General features: G+C 36.0%; 2 protein-coding genes across 3 annotated transcripts; both read right to left on the bottom strand.

The window, feature by feature from the left end:
• Nucleotides 1-1,216: 1,216 nt before the first annotated feature.
• Nucleotides 1,217-10,293, bottom strand: LOC142348383 (uncharacterized). 2 transcript variants are annotated; one of them, XM_075399711.1, is made up of 4 exons: nucleotides 10,167-10,293; nucleotides 2,012-2,066; nucleotides 1,546-1,649; nucleotides 1,217-1,481 (listed from the first exon to the last, which is right to left on the bottom strand). In XM_075399711.1, the coding sequence occupies exons 2-4, from the start codon at nucleotides 2,036-2,038 to the stop codon at nucleotides 1,313-1,315; spliced, it is 300 nt and encodes a 99-aa protein (XP_075255826.1). In that variant the 5' UTR covers nucleotides 2,039-2,066; nucleotides 10,167-10,293; the 3' UTR covers nucleotides 1,217-1,312. The 2 variants fall into 2 exon arrangements, with proteins under 2 accessions (XP_075255826.1, XP_075255825.1); XM_075399710.1 differs by lacking the exon at nucleotides 2,012-2,066.
• Nucleotides 10,294-10,363: 70 nt separating this feature from the next.
• Nucleotides 10,364-10,845, bottom strand: LOC142348196 (dynein light chain Tctex-type 1-like). The gene has a single exon (XM_075399442.1). It carries the CDS (start codon nucleotides 10,839-10,841, stop codon nucleotides 10,500-10,502), a length of 342 nt encoding a protein of 113 aa, XP_075255557.1. The 5' UTR covers nucleotides 10,842-10,845; the 3' UTR covers nucleotides 10,364-10,499.
• Nucleotides 10,846-12,384: the final 1,539 nt, after the last annotated feature.

Raw genomic sequence — 12,384 nt, forward strand, 5'->3', positions numbered from 1 at the left:
GTGCACAATTTTTACATTAAGAAGATAATATATATAAAAGTGGATGACTATACCCATTCAAATTGATGGAGGAAAACGAGTTCCACCAAAACAATATTACACAAAATTTGCAGTATCTAGGTTATAATTACAGCCTTTATGCCCAAAAAAATGACGTGACCATAACCAATGGACAATTCTGAGATGAGGTGCGCAAAATTACATTGATATTGTACGCTGAAATTATTCATTACATTAATGAATAATGATAATGTTTTATAGCAATCACTTCCTTGGGAACCATGACCTTCAAAAAGACTGGGCTCCCTGATTTTTCATAGGGAAGCATATATAGATCACAACTACAAGTGATCCTATTTCGAAGTATCGAGCTAATGAATTCTGACTTTTTTTTTTGGGGGGGGGGGGGAGTTACTTATAAGGCTAAATCAAACACATTTCTGATCAACTAAATACCAACGGAGCTGTTTAAACGCCACAAATTAATCTAAATCAGTTACCGAATGACCGAAACTAAGCAGCCCAACAAAGTTAACACGGTTAGTCTGCATCAGAAATGCGCGCCATGATTCAGAACATTTACCATTGAAGTGCATGTCGAAAAATGACACCTGATCAAGTGTAGGTGGGTTAATTTCACATATAAATGAACATTCAATCACACTTAATGGTACATTTGTATACCTCGTAAAATTCAGCCTCAGCAGCTATGTCTTCAGCAATGAACTTAAAGAACTGAAAAGAACAAAAAGGTGAACACATAAACAACTTTAAGAAGTTTACACCTTCCCCTCACCCACATCCAGGGCCGCCATATCTTCTTAGTCATGAAAGGATCATATATGATGTCATACAAATCAACTTATTTCCTAGTACAATCCTTGCATTGCTTCAAAAAAAAATTCACAATCTTAGTATGAAATAAAAGAAATTATTAATGATCCTTGTATGGAATGAAATCAGAGACTGTTCTGACAGTTCGTGGGAGCAAGGAATCTGAGAAGGCTTGACTTGATGTGGTGAACAGTTGTTTCAGTTAATAATAATGAGCGTTTTTTAATTGATAATTAAAAAAACACCCTTACAAATAGGAGGGTGCATATCTCTTTAATTAATACATTATAATAGTGGTGTAACTAGCCTAATTTTAGAAGGCAATGTTCCTCTGGATAGCTCCTATAACCATCAGTCAAATTGTACCCCTATTTGAACTTCATAATACGTTCATTAAAGTCACTGCGATAAATCGGAAACTATGTCAATTCATTAACAATACTCATATTAAAAGTTATGTTAGGCAAGGTGAAAAATCTCAACTGACGAGGCGAGAGAAATATTGCCTGCTAGTCAAGTGCAATTGAAATGAACTTACATCGCTACTTTCGCTGGCCCGTCGTTTTGAGACTGCAAGGACGAAGTCTAAGGCACTGGGAACAATCAGTTTCTGTTTTGGTCGAAGCTCATCGGGAATGAGGATATCCCTAAAAGACAAAAAACTTAACCCGATTTGATAAAGTATGAATAGTTTAACTTCTGGAAAATTACCATTTGATTTCAGAATATTCTAGATCCTTCAGATCTCCCAGATTTTCCTCGATGTAAGCAAGGCTATCCTGAGGTCTGATCACCGTTAATCCAGAGAGCACAGCCTGAAAAATATCGCTCAGGTTTGAATTTAATCCAGAATTTGTCTTAAACTTATGGCTTTTAATGCTAGCAGAGAATTCTATCGGCCTTAACATCTGCCACTGGCGTGATTTAAATTGAGAAAATGAAACCAATTTCGGTGCAATTTTCCATTGACGTTTGTTAGTTAATTGCAGTCAAGTGAATCAAACAACTGATAATTATGGATGGGAGAGCAATCGAATTCCTATAATAACTTAAGCCTAAAACTAAAACTAAGAAGCCACTTGAAAATTCAAGCCACGTTCAAGCTAGAAGAAAATTCCTCAAAACAAAACACTGAAAAACAAAACCCAGAAAAATAGAGCCAATAAAAAATAGCTACCTTATAAGGATACTCCGCAGATCTCATGTGCTCAATCAAGTTCCAGTTAATGCGCCTAAAGGGCAATATACGAGCGGATTATGTAGGTGAGAACAATTGAAAATATGCAGCCAAAACCGCTCAAAACATGCTCAGTTTGACATTCTGACATTGAACATTACTGTCCTCATTTGACCAAAAGTTAGTGATAGCAAAACGCATTATTCTGCGCATGGCAAGCGAAGATAACATCTTCCCTTTCAGACACAGAAAAACTAGATATCGATAGCGCAGAAAGTATGGGTTTATCTCATTATAAGCCATCACGGAACATAGCCCCCAATATGGTATAATCTATGTTTCAACTTTTTTTGTATGTCTAACTGTAAATTACTTAGTTTATTGCTGACATGGTTCTATTTCAAATCAACAGTCTACTAATTGAGTTTACCGCCACCTCCTGTTCCTTAATTTCATCAATTGCTTCCGTGCAATTTGTTCAACTCCCCTCTCACTGGGTGAGTCGAGAACAATCAATTCATAAATTAAGTCCGTTGGGTGACATAGCCATTCAGCCTCAGAATTGAAGCAATCATTCAGCGATATAATCACTCGATCTATTCAGCTTCTGACACCTCCCCACTTGTTGGGCGAGCTATTATTAATTTTGGGCGCTACCCCTTTCGTTGGGCGGTAAAAGATCAAGGTAGCTTCTCTCGCCTTTCACATCTCGTACCCAGCTCCTGCTACCGGCTCACAGGTCTCCAGCAGACCAACAAGGTAAATACACATCTCCAGGCCGAGAATTTCTTTCTGGTATCAAGTTGTTGCATTTCAAGCGAACAAAATTTTATCCCTTCATGCCGGTCATGCCGCAAAATCATCTCGCCCCCGCCGTGGCATGTAACAGCATGATCACCGAGTTTAACTAAAGATATTGTTTTACAACAGGGCATTTCCTTTCTTTTTCATATATGGGAGAGCCCCGTCTGTACTTTACAGCTGCACGAAATTCGTTGGACAAGAGATCGAGGCCGAAAGCCGGAATGTGAGTTGCCGATAACGAGGCTCCTGATTGAGGCAGAGAGAGTGACAATAAGAGAGCCTTTTCCCTATCGGATGTTCGGTTTTCAATTCAATTACTGAGAGCGACTTCATCAAGGACTCGCTGCAGTTTGCTTTGAGTAAGCTGCGGTATTGACAAAACATTTAGTTCATCTATCATTTTGGTATAGGTGTGGTCTGCTGTCGGTTTTTGGCCAGTTATAAAATCTACCAAAGTAGAAGACTGCGATACAGAACCAATATAGGCTGCTTTTATCTGGTCAGCTGCTCGTCTGACTCAAATTCCAGTCTTACTGATAGGCAAACAAGCTTGATGCCATGGCTCATTGGACAAGACTGCACTAATTATATTCTCGAAAGTTTTCCTTTGAAGAGAGTCAAATTTCTCAAAAATTTTTACGGCTACCTCCGATTGTGAATTGCAGCGCATTGGAAATACCAATTCTGGTGCACACCAGCAACTATGTACAATGTCAAGAGCACAATGTGGGTCGTTTTTGAACTCCAGGTTCTCCAGTAATTTTTTGATTTTCTGAACACGCTTCTGTAAAAAGGAAGCAACGAATCGGGGGAGCCAACCGCAGCACCCAGTACTTCAAGTCCATCTTTACTGTTTCTTTTAATTCTATCAACCGTGTTCTGAGCTCTTTTTGACCAGAACTCACGCTTGTCTCTTCCGAGTTCTCATTCGCAGGTTTTGCCCGGGACAGTCAATTTATCTAAAGCCTAGTTTAGTTTAGTTTCTGTTCCAGCAATAATACCATCCTCAAGGTACCAACAGTGTTGGGTAAGATTGGGTATTTTTGTTCCGATCTGTTCCATTATAGGCCTTAAGGTCAGAGAAAACAGCAGTGGGCCCAAGGGATCTCCTTGTTGCACTCCGGATTGACTAGTTACAGATTTGTTGCTGTAAAAAAGATGACTGTGCTGTGTAATTTCTTTACGGTGGTCAAACAAGCACTGCAGATAACTGGTGCCACTGAAACATGGAGCTGACCTCTGCTGGCCAAATTCACGAGCGTTGTTATGCTTGTAATAGCTTGTTTAGATTGGTCAGAAGCTGCGCAGTGAACTGCATGTAAAAGGTGTTCCGGGTCCATTTTTGATGGACCACCAGCTGACAGATCGGAAAAAACTTCTATTTGGCCAAATACAGTTGGCTCATCAAACTGATACGCTTGGGAGCTGTAGTCTTGAAATTGAAGCCGAGGTTCTTCTAAAGGGTGTAGAGTTTTATGTTCTCTAAAAATTGGCATATTATCTGGTGCTACTCCATCGTATGAGAGAAACTTTGCTGCTCTCTGGAAGCACTTGTAAGCACAACGCCTTAGCACGATCTGCAAGTCCTTCTATGGTTTCATTAATTGTTTTTCTTGATTGCTTCATCGATGCAGCTTCATACCAAAGTCCGGCGTAGTCACCCGCTTTCCAGTGCTCAAAGCTTTTTGACAAAAAAATTCCTGGTTTTGTTTGGGTTTCCTTCCACCCAATTAGATGCTTGTAATATGCCTTTACTAATGGAAAATAGCTTCTTCCAGTTTTCTGTACAGTATGGCTGTGTCATACCCCTCGATAATTTTGGTAAGAACGTCCAACCAAGTGCGTCGAAAATTGACAGGTATGTACCGTAGTGTTGGAATCCGCTTCTCAGAAATTGTTTCCAAGTCTGGCAGCTTAAATAGGTTTTCTGTTTGATGCACCATGATTATCTTCTGTGCTTCAACTGGTTGGTATTTCGCCAGCCATAATTATCTCGTCAATGCACGCTGCTATATCACGGGGAATCTTCTTTGTATTTGACAAAAGCGAACTTAATTAAGCGTATGCCCATATAGATCGTGATAACACCCACACGTCACAATGTGGTCCCCAACTTGCATAACTTATCCTAGTTTTGTGGTCTTTCACAATTATTTTAAACATTTGTCTGTTTTATCAGGATAAAACAGCGCTGTATCAACGGTAACTTGAAAACGGGTGTCCGAGCAATCGACTGTCAAGTTGCTCATTGACTGTGTTATACCAGAGGATTGGTTCCCTTCGCTTAAAGTGCTTGAAGGATAAGACAATGCTTTCGGCAACGCAAGAACTATCTGCTGTTGTATATTCATTAGTTTCAACTTACGGGGATTTCATTTCGTTACTTTTTCTCTTTCCCATTTCTCGTTCTTTTTCCGAATAAAAAGAATAGCTTCTAAATTGCTTGCTGATAAGAAGAAAAGCTTCCTTCAAATAGAATTCAAATTCGTATTTATTTGCAATTTGTAAATTTATTGCAGTGATCTGGCATTATTTCCGGGCTGTCGAGTGTTATTTAGTTTTCCCCTGTTCAATATCAAAAATTGAATTGGTTTTGATTATTACTGGTAACTATAACTTATGTTGTTTTCATCTTAATGATTAACAAAAACATGGGGAGGGGGAAATTGCTCGTAACTTTGCTTATAAAAACCCGCAAGAGCAACCAATTACTATCAAAACACGAACAATCTCCTCACCGGGGGACTGGTATTCTTCGTCTTCACCCAATATACCAAAAGACACTTCCAGTTAGGCAACAGGTAACATACAGGAGGCTTGATACTTTTCTCTTTTTGGATTGCTGATTTTACTTTGGGAGCAAACCACGCACGTGCAATTTTCAGGTTCTCAATTTTTGTGCCATAATCTTGGACTGTTTGAAATAAACAGCACGAACAACAACAAACAATAAAAGCTGGACGCAAAAAAATATTTGTCATTTTTCGTTGTTTAAGTTTCCCAATAATCTTCCACTAATTTAAAAATAACAATCGTATAATAAAAAATCCAAACAAATTTAACTTAGATCGCTTAAAATCGTTTGACTGTAATTTCAAGATGGTTAAAAACTTTTCAAGAAGAGAAAACATATGTTTCAATAAAAATTCAAAATAAAATTCAATTTTTAAAAAAAATTAAACAGAAAACGAGATGAAAAAACTATTGAAAGTATTCTGAGAAAGCGTTGAAAGGCCTAAGGATACATCGAAGGACACGCACTAAGTGATGCATGAAATACTGCCAAATTATCAAAATAAGTTTGAATCTTCCACTTTAACCGTTTGGGATTTTCTTGGCAATGGAATCAGTTGAATAGGCTGATAGAAAATAAGAGCATAGAAGGAATTGAAAATTTACCTGTTGTTTGTTCTTTGTCAAAACTTAACAAAAACTAAGAAAGTAAAAACCTTTTTTTAAATTAGCAAAATTTGGAGGAACGCCAAAATTCGCACCTCCAAAAAAGAAACATATACCGATTAACGACCAATGAATTGTTCTCGAAGGAAAGGGGTGTAATTTAATTTACAGGTTTAGCTTAGAAACTTTTTTGGGAGCAAAAACTCGGACCTGGTAGGTCACCTGACACAAACAAGGGGAATTACAACACTAAAATTTTGAATAGAAAAGTAACACTTAAACATCTGTGAACAAATTCATCCGGGACCGGTCGGCAGTTCTCCAACACTCGAAGCAAGAGTAAGAACAGATTCTGAAATCTTAACCTTATATTCTGAAAAACCAATAAGGAGGTTCAGCGTTTGCTTCTGCTTCTTATGAAAAGACACAACAATAACAAACTGGTGAGAAAACACAAAAAAGTAGCGCCTGTGAACATAAAACTCTATGGTTTCCTATCTAAAGGCAAGATTGAAAAACAATGGTTTTTCAAAAAACGATTCGTATGCGGATACGCGAGAACTATACAAGACAATCTCGAATTCTGTCGGCAAAATTTCCAAACAAAATATTATGTAAATAAAAGAAAAATACATTAGTTTCTCGAGCAGTAGCAAGAAATATATATATTTTTTACTAATTATACAACCAAACAAACGCAAAAGCGGTCACCCTAAATGTTTTTTTTAATTTTTGATAAATTTTAGGCAAAAATACGGTCTGGTTACTGAGCATCAGCCTGAAAATTTGCTACAATCTAAAACATAATGGAAACACCGCAAAAAGGCAGAACAAAAAATTATAAAAGCAACCATATTAAAAAAAAAACTTAAAGAAAAACTTAAATCTGTAGTCATTTACCCAACACAAAAAGCAAAATTTAATAAAGCAACACAAAATTTAATAAGAAACAGGACTCAAACTTATGCCAAACTTATAGATCTTTTTCTTTTATTAACGGGCAAGAGAATCATACGGCGCAATAATCAGCGGAAAAAACCGTGCAATCTTAAAAATCATCCGAGAACCTGACAGGTGTAGAAACGGCAGGAAATACAAAAGATTCAAAGATTAGTTAGAAAATAAAAACTTCAAATATTATTTTACCCATTTAACTGTCTACATATAACAAACCTTATTGCCTCTTAATTTACTATTAAAACTGTTACAGAATGACTGTATTGTCTAAATTCAACTGTATTGTCAAAAATTTGAATAAAAATAATTCTAAACTCTAGAGACACAGATTTTCTAATGAACACTCAATTTATTTTCTTGTTCAAAACAACGTCAGTATATTTAAAAAAACTTAAGAAAATCAACTTGAGACTACAAACATAAACCGACTAACGTCAAAAAAATTGCTCTCGAGTGACAGGCGGCGCAATATATTTCAGGGGCTGTAGCCCAGATAAATTTTTCCTGAGCGGTGTAAAAACATCTGCCGACGGTAGGATCCGAACCCCAACCTCCTGAGTGCTCTTCCGTCAACTCGACGGAGGTATTAACCACTCCGTTAATGTGGCCCTGTCATCGAATCTCTAACAATCGGTCTTGTTTGAACAACAAACTTTATTTCGGTGCAACAGCAATTGAAATCACTAAAAATCAAGAAGGGCGTGAAAAAGTAACTTGCGAACTCAAAGATTCTTCAAGAAGAAAAGCAGCGCAACAAGGTCAAGCAAAAAATTTGCACAAAAAAAGACACACACGTTTACAATAATTGCTTCTCATTCAAGAGCTATTAACAATTGTGCAACACTGTTACTTGAATGTATACATGAGGCTTTTCAAAAAGATTGACGTACTTACAAAAGAGCAGACTGAGATTAAGCACGTCAAAATGATCAAAGAGAGTCGAAAACAAAGAGAGTCTCACATCGTCAACTTGGCAATGTGTTAGCGCAACTGTCCAACTTTAATTGCGTCATTAGTGTTTCAGTGTAGTTTAATACAACAAAACTAATTAGCTGATAATGGCGCTAAAATACTGAAGTTTGGCTAAACTAGGGGAAGAGGAAAGAACGAATTTTATTGATATCAGTTACTATTGACCTTATTTAAAGCTTCAAACTTTGGCATGTGGGATAACATACGTTCAGTGGTTTTCTTTCAAACCCCTCAAAACAATTCAGTTAAAACAGGGCAAACAATGCCAAAAAACTGGTAGAAAATGCCATAATAGCGGGCAAAGAATTGACAAATTAACACATTTTGGGCCTCGAGGACACCACAAACAGCAGGGCTCCTGGAAGACTGTACGCAGCACAATATGTTCCAGTATACTTCCAAGTTTGTCAAAAAACAATTCTTTCCTCTGAGGCAAAAGCTCCTTTGACTATCAATTTTGCAAAGTTAAAATTAACAAAACTTTTCCAGTGCAACTTACTTTAAAATTGAAGCTGAATAACTCAGAGAATTCAATTCGATATAATTTTACCAGGTGTTAAAACTTATCTGTCACTTTCTTTTCAAAATAAAACAGCTTCTCACTTAAAATCCAACAAAAGCAATCAGTCACGAAAAATCAATTGCAACAAACACGGAAAGTAATTTGCAAAAAAATAGCTAAAATCAGTTGGCACACTACAGATAGCAAACAAATGAATGACCTGATATGATTAGCTCAAGTAAACGAAAAGAGAAACTAAAATTTGAAATCACATTTATCAATAGGTTTTACCTTTTTATATGTTGCGGTCAACATTTGCCTGTTTGATTATATTTTCAAAAACCAGTTTGACTCAGGATCCAGTTAAATTTTTTCTAGAAAACATTAAGTAATAAAGAGAAATCATCAAAAAAGTTGCAATTTTGTGTCAATTTATGTCAATTTATATCAAAAAAGTTGCAACTTATGTCAATTTTTTCACAATTTCAACTAAACCAAGCAAGAATTTCTTTCTTTTTCAGTGTTGACAAGACAAAGCGATGAGAAAGTATGAGGTTTTTTTGCATTTTTTAAAAGTCAAATACCCACATTTTGTTTAGCAAGCAATTATCTCATGCTGGTACATGTTGTACTTTGATGAATCAATCAATTTCGGATCAATTAGGGAAAGTACATCAGTTGATAATAACGGAGCAGTGTTGAAAAAGACAATTTTTCATCGTATTTTCCTAAATGACTGCATTTTTGTTCTTTTCGTCAAAAATTTTGCAAATATGATCAATAAATTTTGTTGAATTTGGTCAAATAAAACCATTAATTAAGTGGTGGGCATAGCTTTGGCCCGTATTTTTCAGTTTTTTTTAAAAAAAATCCTCCCCTAAAATAAACTTAAACTGTTTTTATTATTTAAACTGAAAACATAAAAAGTGACATCTATAGATTTTGCATTAACTCGGACTGCTAAACAATATAGCACAATCAAATGTGAAGCAGAAGGATCAATTTCAATAGAGGTCACTGAAGTTAAGGTAGTTGAATAAGATTTTTTTTTCCATTAACCTCAAGTGTTGGATTTTCTGTTGTTTTAAATTCCACGAAGCATCAAAAATTAGCGAAGCATCAATTTATTTTTGTTTCTTACTAAAATTTAATTCTGGTCACCTACTGTGTTAAGAAAACAGAAAAACTCTAATCTTAAAGTGTTATCTGTTTGTCAATCCAAAACATTTTTGTTTCAGTCTAGGAGTATAATTGTCTATCGCGTCGCCAAAATGCAGCTAGCATTTTGACAATTTTTGAGATTCTAACAATTTAATCCTTATATTTAATTGGAAGAAAACCAATTTCACCACAAAAGGCAAAAACTGCATGCAAAAAAGTCCATTTCAATTTTCTCAATATTTCTGCAATATAGACCCTTTCAATTATTATTAGTCACCTCTTTAACCTCTTTTTAGAAATGTATCGATAAACCACAATTGTGTGAACAAAAGGTGTTGTACACAGTCCGTAATAAAATACCTCTAGCGCTTCTGTAAGATTATGGCTTCGTATGTATCTGTAGATTTCCTCCTTCTCCTGCTCTGATATTTCAGGAACCGGTAACATTGTTACCTGAAACCATTAATTTGGCTAATTGTAGTTAGATATCAACTTCAAATTCCGATGAAATAATGTTAAAGTCTACTACTAGAACCCATCTCTAAACTTATCAAGAGTTTTAAAAGCCTAAGTGAATTAAATCAGGTCCATCGATGAATGCAGTAAGTAGGCTATAATATCAATACAATGACGTTTACAATTGTACAACTTTTCGCAATATATACAACAAAATTTGTTTTTAGCAAGAAGTCTTCAAATTGCCAGTCCAAATACGGTCACAATGCAGTACATGGTTTTGTTCTCCCAACGAATTGTACAGCTTCCGTCAGTATTAGCATCCCAGAAGCACGAACTAGCAGTGTGCAATCCTGCTCCATTTTTCTGCATAATGATGCAAGTGACGATATATTTGAAGGGCTTGTTCAGCTTCGTCAGCTGATTCAGGCATTGTTCTACAACGTTTGAGTTCCATTGATTCACTTTATTATGTTGGTACGAACTGCCACCAATTGTGTTCTCTATTGATTCCTTCACTATGTTGGACACGTCATCGACAACAAAAGTGAGTTCTTCTGCGCTTTGGAAATCGTCCATTTCTCTGTCTGAAAAACATTAACGAAATAAAACATTAACATTAATTCTCTGTCTGAAAAACATTAACGATCAACAATACAAAAATATAGCTTGGAATGGTAAACAAATTGAACCCAACGTCGCACTAGGTGCTGAATTTGTTAATTCTTTGTGGGCAGTAACATGACAGTTCGTAGTCCAACATTACATATGGGGATAATTTGTTGACATGCCCGACAGTAGCATTTAGGCAGCGTAGCAGTTAGGCTATGCAACAAAATTGGGCCGCGATATGCCTTAACGAATAAAAAGGGCCTCTGCCGAGTCTTTTTTTTATTGTTCGAAATAACATTATCGGCCCTGTAATGCCTTTTCCTGACCTGATTATAATTGCGGGCTCAGGTTCCAATTGCTCAGGGCTCATGTCCCAATATTAAGAGCTATGGCAAAACAAATCTACTTTGACCTCAAGTTCAAAATGCAATCTTCAGAATTGTATATTAAAAAAGCTGTAACAAATGATCTCAACACAAAAAAACACACACACAGAGCGCAGAATAATTTGCATCTAGGATTAAGACATCTATCTTAAGAAATCTTAAGCATATTAGAGCAGTAGAAAGATGGTAAGTTAGTTACAAAAAGACAAATTAGCTAGGAATTGCTTCAAAAAATGGTACACCAAACTGTTAGAACTATAAACCAACGGTTATGATCAGAGAAATTGAACAGATTCAACGATAGCAGAGCTAGGAATTGTAGAAAGAAAACACCAGCCAAAAATTTTCGATTTAATTATTGGATCTTTTCCGTTTGTTAATCTAAAAGATGTTATAATGTTGAGTGCGCTAGGAAACAGATAGGAATATCGAATTTTTTTTCTCTCACACTAATTAATTAATTAATGAGAGAGAGAGAGAAAGAGAAATTGAACGAAATAGAAATTACGTCTTTTTATATAGACAGTACTAAAAGAACATATCTTAAATCAGAATTAAGCGATTGAACATTAATAAACGCACGTGTAAGGATATTTATATCACAAAGCATGCATGAATAGATAAGAGAGGGATCTATAGAGCTATGTAAGAGACGTAGTACATTTTCTCGTTCATTTCCAGGTTGCATGGCCTTGCAGGTGAACCGGTGAATTTTACCGAAGATCGGATTGTTGCAGAGCTTGCAGAGGCATGTACTTGGCTCATCTTGATTGTAACAACCTCCGATGTAACCCGTTGGCATAAAATAGGGCAAATATACGTCTATTGCATGGTTTTGCGCTCAGAATGCCCAGAAAAACGTCTTCATACAAGTGATTTTGGAACTATAATTATAAATGCTGTCGTGGTTTAAAAACACAAATTTTAATATCAATCGAATATTTGGACATTTTATTTACTTTTGAAAAGAGAGTTTATCTCTCTTTCTTCGATGATTATGAAAATATTTCACTTTGCTCTTGGACAAAAACCTTAGGATTGCGAAACTGATATTTTTTACTCAACAGCCAAGAACATTATTGGAAAATTTCCCAGATTAGATGAATAAATTTTTCGTTTCGATC

The sequence above is a fragment of the Convolutriloba macropyga genome, chromosome 10 (genome assembly GCF_964194025.1).
Source record: "Convolutriloba macropyga chromosome 10, txConMacr16.3, whole genome shotgun sequence".
Taxonomy (NCBI): Eukaryota; Metazoa; Xenacoelomorpha; order Acoela; family Convolutidae; genus Convolutriloba; species Convolutriloba macropyga.